The 14,006-nt window shown below is 33.6% G+C and overlaps 1 protein-coding gene across 1 annotated transcript in view; it reads right to left on the reverse strand.

The window, feature by feature from the left end:
• Cfap47 (cilia and flagella associated protein 47) overlaps positions 1-14,006 on the reverse strand; it is a 236,379-nt gene that overhangs the window by 187,182 nt on the left and 35,191 nt on the right. Inside the window, exons 14-18 of the mRNA XM_036173897.1 lie at positions 11,200-11,416; positions 10,661-10,902; positions 6,506-6,636; positions 2,322-2,444; positions 1,473-1,604 (exon numbers count right to left, since the gene is read on the reverse strand). Coding sequence (XP_036029790.1) covers positions 1,473-1,604; positions 2,322-2,444; positions 6,506-6,636; positions 10,661-10,902; positions 11,200-11,416 — 845 coding nt within the window. The remainder of the gene's footprint in view (positions 1-1,472; positions 1,605-2,321; positions 2,445-6,505; positions 6,637-10,660; positions 10,903-11,199; positions 11,417-14,006) is intronic.

A 14,006-nucleotide genomic window follows, 5' to 3' on the forward strand; every position in this document is an offset into this window, starting at 1 on the left:
AAATGGAAAAAAAAGAGGGGTGGGTTCTAACTGGGGCAGGGAGTGCACAATAAAGAGGGAGAAGGAAGGAGGGGGATAAACAACACTTTGAAAAAGCCATAGAGGAGGAGCACTTTACATTTTCTTAAAAATGCATATACTATATATACATATGTATATGTATACACACACCACACATATATGTATATATGCATGTTCCCCTCAGGAAACAAAGACAATCTAACAAAAACCCTAGATCTAATCAGGGTAAAACTCCCTTTGAGTTGTTGGAAGGAGTCTACAAGACTTCCAAAACAACATGGTTGCCTCCCAAAACTTGATAGTAAGACCCTACTGGTGAAGACACCACACATTTTGGTTATCGGACTAAAGGAATTCAGTTAGACCTGACCAGGAAGCCTCCTCCCTGGGGACTAGCTCTCATGCTATTGGAAGTTGCTATGCAAGCTGCTAAGGGAGAGAAGCAATCAATAGTCCTACGCAGCTGTGATGCCTACATATCACAATGGCCTGCCTGGAAATATATCTCCAATAGTGCAACTGTGGTGTTAGGGATGACTGACTTAAGACCCACTTAATGGAATGAATTCATGTCTGGTACTGGGCCAAGCCAACGATCCATGTAAGAAAGCTGTCATAGACTCTAGAGGACAACCCACTATGGCCAATTTCCTAAACAAGTATAAAATTTCTAACTGCATTCTAAACATTTATGCTCAAACCCAGAGATAAATATAGTTTTTATCCCTTATTTTGAAAAGCTATTTTTGTAGCAGATAGGGACTATGGCAGAAATTATAACTGGTTAAAATACAGAGAACAACTGACCATGGGTGCCCATCTGCAATAGAACCCTTACACCTAAAGCTCAGGAAATCATAGAAAAGGAGAGAGATAGATTTCAGAGCCAGAGGATCAGAATGTCTACTACATTCCATAATTACTTTTTCCTAATTTCCCCAATAGTGGGAAAAAACTCATCTATTTCTATGAGAACAGTGAGGACCTGTCAAATCATTCAATTTTATGTAAACTTTGTCATGCTGATTGGTAGTCATCATTTCAACTTAGAAGAAACTTCAGCTACCAGGTTTCTTGAAAAGAATTTTCAGAAACTTCTCTCCAAGTGCTGCTACCTAATTTTGTTTTAGATAATTTAGGTGTAGTTGCTACTTTTAGACCTCTAAAACCTACATAATTAGAATTAATTCAATTTTTATATAAATGACAGCTTAATTTATTTACTGTTATATTTCAAAGCTCCATTAATTGTAGAAGAAATAAGTACATTTTTCTAATAACAAATGTAAGCATTTGTGATAATGTGCTCATTATAAATATTTATAAAATATTACATACATATACATGGACACACATATGAAAATACATACACACACACACACACACACACACACACACACACACACACATGTATGTATATAAAAATTCAAAGAAAGAATGAACAAATATACCTTTGCTCTCGTATCAAATTTTTCTGCCACAGTGGGAGTACAGGAGATATTAAGAACAGTTATTCCCCCAAATGGGATTACTCCTTCTGATGGAACAATATTGATGGTAGGCAAAAGGCTTTGATCACAAACCTGTAATCAGAAATTGGTTAAGATGCTACAGTGCCTTACAAAATAATTATATCATAGGTCTTACAGGGAAGTATCTATAGTACTTCCTACACAGAGGCTTACTGAGCATAAGACATGAGGTGATTTTGCAATAGAATTTGACTCTATCAACTACACAAATCATTTGAACTAAAACTAATTACTTCCATCTAGTCCTTGTTGCTACCATTTCAGTCCTGATTACAAAGTGAAAATAAAAAGAAAAGACACATAACTTACTATATAGTATAACATTACTTAGTAATTATATTTAAAACATTGTTGCACTTTTTTCTTTTAATAAAACCAAATGATACCAAGCCAGGTGGTAGTGGCGTACGCCTTTAATCCCAGCACTCGGGAGGCAGAGGCAGGCAGATCTCTGTGAGTTTGAGGCCAGCCTGGGCTACCAAGTGAGATCCAGGAAAGGCGCAAAGCTATACAGGGAAACCCTGTCTCGAAAAAACAAAAAAAAAGAAAAATAGATACCAAAAAAATGAAAAATTATAACTTGGGAAAGTGGAAGAACAAACTTGATAAAATGAACTCAGAAAATCTACTTATAATAATTTGATTACTGCTTTGAGTCCATTTATAGATAGCAAAGTATTAACTTCATAATATATTTGGAACCAATAAATTGATACAAATCATTACATGACTTCACCCAAATAAGAAAAGACAAAAATTTGGCATTACCTTGAAGTAAGCATGGTTTTGCCCTATGTTGTGAAGAATGGCTTTCCTCCAAGTGGTTAAACCTTGAGGACTATTACTGAACAGTATTCTTGGCTCTAAAAAGGTGACTCTAGTATGTCCAACCTGGTAATGAAAGGAAGAAATAGAGAAATTATCAAAATAATAGCAAATAAAATAATTTAATTGATTTGTATGGAAAATTAAAAGTAAATAACACTTACCAGGTCCACCAACTATATATAAATACAATTAACCCTATAAATATATAATTTTATGAAATGATTTAGTGTGTTCTTATTATAGCTTGAAAAGGTCTTAATATAAACAAGGAAATGAAGCCAAATATTCCTCATTGGGAAAGAGAAGACAGTAATGGAAAAGTGACAAAAATATACCCAATCACATAACTGAAAATTTAAAAATTTATCATTTTAGTACATTTTGCTTAATCCTTAAGACAAAGAAGATTAGAACATAATATCTAAATATTACTCCATCAAAGTGCAGGTGGAGAGTAATTTACACACACATAATATGTTCCAAAACTGTAGAAGGAAGGGTGATACTATCCCTGAGACAGAAGTGATGCCTAGATGAAGAAACACAATGAATATACTGACATGTTACTGAAAGGCTCTCAGAGCTATCATTTACTCAGCTACATACAGCTAAATATAGGGAACAAGTTGTTAAAAATGAAATCACTCAGACATGCTTCTACTAGAAGTCATCTTCACAGAGCTTGATATGCAGATAATGTATGCTTGGCCTACATGAAATGGGGACATAGTTCACTTTGATTGATAGAATTACATAGGTACAGGGATTTTCCTCTCCCTTCCAAGAAAAGCATTTCACAGAACTAATAAATCATAGAATATTATTTTCAAATATGGCCATTATGCATGTTTACAGTAGTAAAGGTACATAGTCAGGCATCAAAGATAACTATAACACATTTTGTCCAAGTAACATTGAGTTGAGTATACTAACACTAGACTTCATAATAGTTTTATGGCACAGCCATATCTGAATGGAATGGCAGAAGTCATAAAGCCAGCACAGCTGCTTGACAAAGATCCAGGAAAGCCGAGCCACGTGATGGCTGCCATGTCACCTTTGGTTTTCATCACCACCTGTTACATACTTGGGGCACTTTTAATATTTGTACAATTTGAAAATGTTGGATTGATGGAAAATTCCTTATGAATCATTAATGCCTTCTCCCAGGAATGCTGCTTCTAAGCTCACCCAGGAAAGTTCTGAACATACCATTCCCTCCCCCCACTTTGAGGGAGATATCCTTATCTACTTGAAGGTCTTCCTTACACCTTGGAGGTTGTGACACATAAACAAGCCAGAGGTTTCTTCATGAAGCTATGAGACATTCTTGAAACATCTGTCCCTGTACTTACACAGGAACAAGAATTGCAAAACAAAGTAAATTCAAAAAGGTCAACAAGATCCGGTGGGCTAGAGGAGTTGGCCACAGTTCAGATTACAAGGCTCTTCCCACGGTACACTCGGACCATTACATGGCATACAACTCTGCCCTACACAAAGACATATTGATGAGCAAAGTATGGAGTGGAAAGATGATAAAAGTATGAGGTGTCAGGACCTCCCTCTCTTAGAAGTTAGCTCATGAAGAGCCACTATAATGTGATATGACCAAGGAACAAGAGAATGCTGGGATTAGACATATGAACACATTCTATAAAGATATAAATGTGAACACTGACTGTATTATATCAGAATTTGAATAATTGCAGCAGCTTTGGCCTCAGGATTTTTCCTGGGCACTCTGACCACTAACAGTTAATAATGCATTGCTTGAGACATGGCAAAATGCCCAGGGTGGTTGAAGATTTTGTTTTGGTCTAGTGTCCTTGAAGTAACCAAAGCAACCAGCCTGAGCACAGGCTGTCATATGCCTCTAGATTCTCAAAAATTAGGTGATGGGGTTTATGAGTAAGAATGGTAACTGTTTATTAATGATGTCAAAACTTGAGGGAAATGATTAGAAATGATAACTCTGTTCTGTCATAGTTTATTCATGATGACTAAAAGATGAGCAAAAGGAAGTGAACCACATGTCCAAAAACAAAAATGATATGATCTATGTTTTGGAACATCATCAATGTATCCATACTAACTAAATCCTGTATACATAAGGAAACACTCTGGCTGCTAGTCAGCAGGCTGCAAGATTCTTCTGACCACCATGGTCTGGCTCACTTCCTTCTCCCACGGACCCTTTACACCCTCTGCAGGACCCATCTACTGCCTTATAAACTATGTATTTATATTAGGCTTTAGTACATTCTTGCAATTATTTTAAAACATAGTTCTTGTAACTGGAACAATAAACTTTCAAACTAAGTTAAAACAGAAAAATAGTAAATCAGAGTTTTATAAATATATGATAAATCTTAATTAACATATTATTTAAACTGTCTATGTTCCTCCATCCTGGTTTCTTCAGAGTTCACTTTAAAAGTTTCAAAGTTTTACCTGAAATGATCAAATTTATTATTTAGTTATCTCAGTTATTTCATTGTCTAATTCATTATTTAATTATCTTACAAGTTTTTTTTTTCATTTAGTAGTTTAGTTACTTCATTCTTATCGACTCACAAGGTAGGGAATAGATAAAACAAATCTCATTAAAGAGCGTAGCATTAAAAGTAGTGGAGGCAGGTAGATCTGGAAATGAACCGTTTGTATTAATTACTTAAACATCATTAATAATATATATGGATGTGTATATTTAATGCCTCAGAATTTTATAGCTATTAAATAAACACCAGTTAGCATGGCACTAAACACAGAGTAACTGCTCAATAAATAGTATCAATTTTAATGCTAAATCTATATTATTAAATTCCTCATTTTTACATGTTAGTGAAAAACAGACATAGGTTGAGTATGTGAGCAAAAGTACAATATTAAACTTGTTAGATACAATCACATACACAGATAAATACTGTGCATATCCTCACTAAAAGAGAGTTTCAATAATGGAAATGAAACACATTAGCTAAACATTTGAAATAACACATTCTAATTAGGCAAAGAAAGAACGGTCAGTACATTCACACAAACAGGATACTTTTCAAAGAGAACAATGAATAATCTACAAACATATGCAACAACATAGACTAGTCTTACAAACCTAATTACAACAGAAAGGCATACATATAATAATGCAGTTTGACTATGTCGACATACATAATTCATTTCCGTAAGTAAAGAAAGTGAAAACATTGGGAGGAATATGGTTATGGGAAATGTGGCCGGGGTCAATGGTGGTTCATCTGTTATGGTAATCATGTTCTATTTCTTGATCTGGGTGATCAGTGAGTAACAAGGTATCAGTTTGTGAAGATGAGTGATACATACTTTTAGTATCTGTACCTTTATGTATGTGTACTTTACTTCAAGAAAATTTTTGAGAAATAATAATATGTGATTTATACACAAAACTAGGAGGAGTGAGATTGTTTCAAGCTTGGACCTGAGGAAAGACCCTACTGTGTTCTGATAGTCACTTGCAATCCCTGATGAGTCTCTTATGTATAAGCTACAAATACTTCATAAATGAAACATATTATCCACAAAATAAAGATAGAATTCAGTGAAAGAATTTGGGTTGTTTATAATTTCTAATAGCACTGGCTGGGATCATAAACAAAATGCATTCATCTTGGGTTATACCATAGAAAGAGATTTAGTTATAGATTACATCTTTCATTTTTATTCTAAGAAACATATTTCATAGTAATAAAAATGCTGGTCTCTTTTTATATAAATTACATAATCTTTTCCATACTAAATTGCTAACTAGTACTAGAAGATTAACTGATTGTAGAAAACATAATATAAATACAATATAATTTTCTCTACCATACTGTATGTTGTGCGTTAATGACATAAAGTTATTCTCAAGTGGCTCCCAGGATGTTACTAAATATTTATAAAGCCTCTGGGAATATAGTATTGTTTCCACAAAGTTCTTAGATACCTGTAGTTCTTCATTCATACTGGGCAAGTACCTCTATGAACTAGCTAAAATAATTATTATATGAATTCAATTTTTACATGCACATATAAGCCAAGATAACAGTATAGCCATATAGTTTATAATGCTCAAGATAAAAGTCATATTCAAGAGAGATAATTACATGTGCAGTACACTTCAGTGTCAAAGTATTTCCTCCAGAGACTTGAAGCATAAATTCTCCTTTCTCCGGAGAACTAAAACCTGGTTGCCAAGTGACTTCACATTCCAATGAACAGTAAGGGTCAACAGTGCCTATAGAGAAAACGATAAAAATAAGACAACATATTTTCATTACTGATTTTTTGTAAACACTTAGGATAAGAGCTAGTGTAAAAATGTAATGACATTATATAACACCCAAAACTAAATTTAAATAACAGAGAAATTATAAGTGAGGCATTATTAAATGAACACAGTCCCAGAGGATTTCATTAAAAAGCTAAAATATAAATCTATTTTGTTCATAGGTAAAAAAGAAATGTATACCAAAGCATGCCAATGTTTGAAATACAACAGAAAACTCATCATAGCAATAACCATTAGGATTAGAGATACACAGAAAAGAAAATCTTTTGTGACCCTTGACAAAATTACCTCCTCTAAATTATTAATATTCTGAAGTAATTATCAACATAAACAATTATTAATCTTTCAGAAAGTATTACTATAATGGCTTCTAGAGATTAACTTCTGGTGGAGCTAAAAGTAATGACATGAGAGACCACGTGATATCAGAAACATTAGGTATAATATGCTGGCCTTCTTTAAGTTCATCATTTCAAAAGGAAATGGTGCATAAAAGTGCATAATGAGAGCAGAAGAGATGGGGAAACCTGAAGCATCCCAGCAAAATACAGGAAAATTCATTGTATTGTACATGAGATTCGACATGAGGGAAGGATGAGCTGAAACTCTAAGACAGCAAAATTGGGCAGGAACATAAAAATGACCAATGAAAATAATTAATTTCATCAAGAAAAACAGCAAACAATACCTGATGGAAAAATGACTTTCAAGTTATTCCTCAGGAAGAAAAAAGCCTCTGAAATGTTTTTTCTTTATTATTATGTGTTTTAAATTTTATACATCAGCCATGGGTTCCCCTGTCCTCCCCCCTCCAGCCCCCACCCTCACCTTCCCCCCCAGCCCCTCCCCTCCATTCCCATGTCCTCCAGGATCAAGGCACCTGTGGGGATTCATTTAAACATGGTGGATTCAGTACAGGCAGGTCCAGTCCCCTCCTTCCAGGCTGAGCAAAGTGTCCCTGTGTAAGCCCAAGGTTCCAAACAGCCAGCTCATGCACTAAGGACAGGTCCTGGTCCCAAAGCCTGGATGAAGGGGCTATAGAACTAAACAGAGAATTCTACACAGAGGAAGTTCAAATGGCTGAAAGACATTTAAGGAATTGCTCAACATCCCTAATTATCTGGGAAATGCAAATCAAAACGACTCTGAGATGCCTCTGAAATTTTGTTTGGGGTTAGTTTGACTTGCATACAAGATTTGGGTTTGGGTTTTTTTTTGTTTTTGTTTTTCTTTCTTTTTTTTTTTCTTTTTTTGGTTTTTCGAGACAGAGTTTCTCTATGTAGCTTTGTGCCTTTCCTGGAACTCACTCTGTAGCCCAGGCTGGCCTCAAACTCACAGAGATCTGCCTAGCTCTGCCTACCGAGTGCTGGGATTAAAGGCATGTGGCACCACCAGCACCCAGCTTTGTTTTGCTTTTTTAGTCTGAATTAAATGAAGAGATAGAATGCTGACCTCTGATGGAGGAGGAGTGGATGAGGGGGATAGATGGGAGTTGAGGGGAGGGAAGCAAAGAGAAGGGGGAGAGGAAACTGAGCTCAATATGTAAAATAAATGAAAAAAATGTTAAATAAAAAGAGAAAGAATGCTAACCTCTGATTTTGCAATGGCCATACTGTGAGATGAAAATTCAGTAAAGGGATAGACATTATATGAGATGATCAGAAAGTAACAAGTAACACACTTTAAATATTTTAGTATCTGTATGCCATAATAATGATTTTATCTAACAACATATAAAAGTCATAGACAACCAAAAGAAGTAAACACCCACATCTCCTTTACAAAGAATTCTTAAGACTTAACTAGCATGATATTTATAACTTTGCAATTCTACTTCTATTTCATCGCATCATCACTGCATTTCCACTACAACTACAAGATGAAGGTCGGCCGAGCAACATTAAACTTAATTCATTGGTATTAATAAATTTTAAAAGTAGAAAAAAAGTTTTCTTTTTAAAAAAGGTGGAAATCAAGGATAAAGCTGTTGAAGTTTCTTAATAGCCTGGAGTATATTGTTAAGATTAATTTATAATACTCTAATATGAACAGTTGTAAACTATATTAAAATAATAATTTGGAAATGATTGGTAATACTTTATTTCTATTATATAGTGTGAAACATAATAATTTACATTCTAAACAATTGTTCCTAAATTATAACTAAAGAGATTGAGGAGAGGCTATATAGAAAGGAAAAAGACAAGGAAGGCAGAAAGAAAGGAGTGAAAAATAGAAATAAATATCAAGATATATGATAAGCTGCTAATATTTTCAGAATACTTTCAAATAAAAAATATTTCAAAAATAAGAATGTTTTACAATCATATACCTATCCATTTATATTTTTACCATCCTTTGTGAGACATTATAGTTTTCCATACATTTAATATTGAATTTTTATTTTATGTGTCTGTGTGTGTGCCTGACTATGTATGTATGTGTACCACAAGCATGCAAGAGCCTGCAGAGTTCGGGAGAGGGTGTCAGATCCTCTTTTTTTATTAAGAAATTTTTTATTCATTTATATACCAATCACAGATCCCTCTTCCCTCCTCCTGCCGCTCAATTCCTCTTGAGCCAGAATTATAGACAGCTGATGGACCATGTGGGTTCTGGGAACCAAACCTAGGGACTCTGGAAGAGCAGTAAGCACTCTTACCTGCTGATCCATCTCATCAGCCTCTGGTGAGGAAAGTGGCATGTATAGAGAAACTTGCTCATGAAAAAAATAACTAATGAGTGAGAAGCTAAGATTAGCTTTAAACTTTATTGTGCTTAGCACTCATGGAGAACTAGACTTTAGCTGGTTATAAAACACCACAGTCAGTCGGTGCAGATGCAAAGATTCAGATCTTTCCATCATACTGTATAAGTATATGCATATAAAATGAAAAGACAGTATCGATCAACTGGTAACTAGCAATTTCTTTCATTAAATTATACCTTCCTTCTGTCCTTATAAGGTCCTCACAGCACAGCACAATGATTTTTGCCATATGATAGGTTACTAGACAAACTGCAGTTTAGAAGTTACCAAATTTGTATAATAAAAAATATATTACATGAAATGATGAGATTGTAGGGAATGACACCCGCAAATTTAAATGGATGGGTAACTATTTCAGGGGGCCCATCAAGAGCAGTAATTCAGACTGGCTTATACTAGTATTCTTATTAAATGTTAGTCTTAAGTTTGTAAGTGCATTAAATTTATTTTATTGTTATATTTATTCCCAGCCATAATTAATTTAAAATCTAAGGAAATGTAAGTCACTGTAAATCATCTTATAATTACACTCAAACTATAAAAGTAGTAACATTTTTCAGGAGTATCTCCAACAGTTAATGTTATACATTGTTTAGATTGAGGAACTCAGTTGTGTGGTTAAACACTAAGCAAGATATTAGCATTGACAGTATTCAGATGTGTATAAGTTAGTAGAATTAAAATAGTTAACTTAAAAATACTGCATATGTCTAGGTCATATAATGTACTAATTTGCTATATGTTCATATTATATGGTAGTTTTCATAAGCAAAGGCATATTCAGATTATATTTAATAATGTCAGTGGGTCTTACCCAATCATTTGACAGCCTTAGAGGACTTAGAGTCCCTAAAAATTAATTTTGCCTTTGATGTAAACACTACACCATCATTTTTCTCTGGGAATCTAGCCTCTCTTCTTGACTTGTAAACTTCTGACTTATTAAACCACACAGTTAACCAAGAACTTACATCTATCTCCATCTCTATCTCTTATTGTGTGTTTCTGTTAAAAGTTCAACTCCGAATCCTTACTTTCAAGTCATATTTACACATATAAAAATAAATGCTCCTGATGATAGTATCCAGTTTACTCCTATGCTACTGCCATAAGTACATAGTACATGCTCAGTAAGTAATTCATGCCTGAATACACGAGTGAATGAATGAATCTCTAAATAAAAAAAAATGTACTATTTACCTTTGGCTGGACGAATCATAAATGCAATTCCTCTTGGGGCACTTACTGGTTTCCATTCAAATTGGGCAGGACGATTCAGATGATTATATAGCCTAACGGTTCCCCGAAAACATGTTTTCAACAAGAAGGTTTGTGGTCTCAGGACAACCTCATTGCAAGACAGTTCAAGTTTTACAGGCAGGATGACAGCCATCACTAGGATGTGTCCACCAGGTATGTTGTTAATTCTAAAGGTGAATGATCTGTAACAGAGTAGAAACACCCAAACTTAACTGACAGCACAGTACCTATTCATGACTACAGATCTCAAATACATACGAAACCTATATGCTATAAATTACCGCATGTAATTAATTCAGAAAATAAATGGTGAGGAAAATTAGATTATCAGTGAAATACATAAACATACAAGTAAATAAGCTGATATATATTATATGCTTTCTATACTTTGGTATAAAATATAATCTATGTTACAATTATTGAAGTAAATTACTATCATAAATAACTCTAGTAAAAAGAAAATGATAAATAAACCTTACTTCCAAAATTTTCCATTGGTAGAAGACTCAAATACCATCGAAATATAAGTACTAGATGTAGGTGGGATCACATAGGAAAATTGGTTGGTTTTCTGAAGTTCTTCCAAATCAATATCTAACTGGATCAATATATACATGGGCAGCATATTAACAATGTGAAGTAGCTGAGTATTTGTAGATTTCACACAAACATTACCAAAGTTAAGGACAGATGGTCCTGAAATAATCAAAGTAAGTTATTAAGTAAACTTATTTCAAAGGTGTTCCTTCATTTTCTAAGTCTTCAGATTTTATTTTAGTAAGTTAAATTGTCTAAAATTAACACAAAACTATTTAGTATAATATCACAAAACTATCTGGTACAATATCAGACATGAACAGCTGTACTTTTATCTAGCAGACCAAAGTATCATGTTTAAAGATAATCAATATGAATATATTCTAGTATAGAAAATTTCATGGTAAAATAATAATCACAATAAAACTCCTATCATCATTTTGATCTACAACATTTCACCAATATATCTACTTGTATAAATACACTTACTTTATTCACCAATATATAATTCATAAAAAAATAGCAATTTTCAATTCCGTGATTTAATTCCTAAGTGTTCCCCCTATAATGCCAAAAGCTTTAATTATAATAATCTTAATTATATATAATCTTTTTTATTTTGAGACAGGACTTAACTTTATAGCCAAAGGTAGCTTTCAACTCACGATCCTTCTATTTGAGGATATATTCTACTTATTCATCACCCCATACTGTTATCAATCTGCCAATTTTAATAATTTATTTAAGCTATAACTGATACAGGATATGTTAACTACACTTAAATATAGTTTCTTTAGTACTGACATACATATATAAAGGTTGAACCACTCTAAAACATTTTCTTGTACCTTGTTACATTTATTCCTTCTCACTAGTCTCAAAATATTTCTCAGAAAATCCACACATATTACTATACTATAGACCAGTTTTCTTTCTAGAGTTTTGTTTTAATTACATTTATTTATTTATTTGCTTATTTTAGTGTGTTTCTGTGTATGTATAAAGAGGTATGAATGTGCCACAGCATGTGTGTAGAAGTCAGAGAGAAACCAAAAGTTAGTTCTCTCAACCGTAAGAATTCTGAGAATCAAATTCAGGTTTCCAAGTTTAAGAGCAAGTACCTTTACCCAGTAAGCCATCTCACTCATCTCCACTTTCCAGAGTTTTATATGAATAGAATCATCTGGTACATAACAAATCTGTATGGATTCTTTCTCATAGTGAATTTTCTAGACATTCATCCAATTCTTAAATAAATAAATATTTTATCCTTTTATATTATTAAGTAGTGTTATGTGATGATCAGTTTCAAATGCCAACTTGACACAATCTATAATCACCTAAAAAGGATGGAGGGTCTTAGTGAATGATGGTTTGTCTAGACTAGGTTCCTCTGTGAGCATGTGCTGTGAAATATTAGTTTAGGATGTGTTACATTCATATACACTGTGGAATATTTGTTAATGATGCAAAGACATGTTGTATTCTTTTATGTTGCATTTGTTTAACTCTGTAGATCTGTATTACTTTGCCTGCCTAAAACACCTGTTTAGTCTAATAAAGAGATGAACAATGAATAGCTAGGCAGGACAGAAATAGGTGGGGCAGAGAGAACAAAAAGACATCTAGTCTCAAAAAAGAAAGAAGGGAGGAGCGAGAAAAGAAGAGGAGGACTCCAGGGTCCAGCAACACAGCCAGCCACAGAGTAAGAAGGAAAGAAAGATATATAGATAAAGGAAAGATAAAAAGGTAAAAAATGCAGAGGCAAAGCATTGTTAAAGAGAAACGGGTTAATTTAAGTTAGAAAAGCGGGCTAGAAACAAGTCAAGCTAAGACCAAGCATTCACAAGTAAGATAATTCCCAGTGTATTTATTTGAGAACAGGGTGGTGGTCCCCCAAAGCATAAAAAAAAAGAAAAAGAAAGAAAAAGAAAAAGAAAACCATGTCTATAGAGAATTATCTTGATCGCCTTTAATGGTATGGGAAGTCCCAGCCCATCTGGGTTGCCCCATACATTGGTTTGAAGCTGTGGAATGTATAATGACTAGACAAAGTAAACTAAGTACTAGGGCATGCATGCATTCATTTCTCTCTGCTCTTCACTGTAGATATATAATATACATACAACATGTCTTTGCATCATGAGCTCCTGTCACTGACTTCTCTGTAGTAATGTAATGTAGCCTGGAATTCATAGTTAATAACAAATTTCTCCTCTAGGTTGCTTTTGGTCAGGATATTTCAGTTATAATCAAAATAAAGCTAGGACATATTCCCTTTAATTTATGTATCTTAATTGGTTGATTCACCTGTTCATTGAGACTTAGTTTCTAGTTATTAGCTATTTTTAAAAAGCTGCTATACATTTTTAATAGCAAGTATTGATGAATACAACTTCTTTTCTTTTAGATAAATATCTAGGAGTAAATTTGATGAATTAAGGTTGGTTTGTGCATGAGTATATAAGCAGCCAGCAAACTATTTTAAATAATTTTATGTTGTATCCTACTTGTGAGAATACACCTATTTTAAATAGTTTGCTGGCTCCTTGTATATTCACTAGTCTTGGGTTCTTTGTATTTTGGGAAAAAAATTAAATAATGAGATGTTTTTGTTTCATGTTTGCTTCATACCTCTAGCCATATACTAAATTTATAGCACTTTCTTATTTTGGTTAAAATATTTTAACTAAAATTTTGATTAATTTTACATACCAACTAGTTTCCCCTCCCTCCTCTCCTCCAGTCC

The sequence above is a fragment of the Onychomys torridus genome, chromosome X, assembly GCF_903995425.1.
Source record: "Onychomys torridus chromosome X, mOncTor1.1, whole genome shotgun sequence".
NCBI lineage: Eukaryota > Metazoa > Chordata > Mammalia > Rodentia > Cricetidae > Onychomys > Onychomys torridus.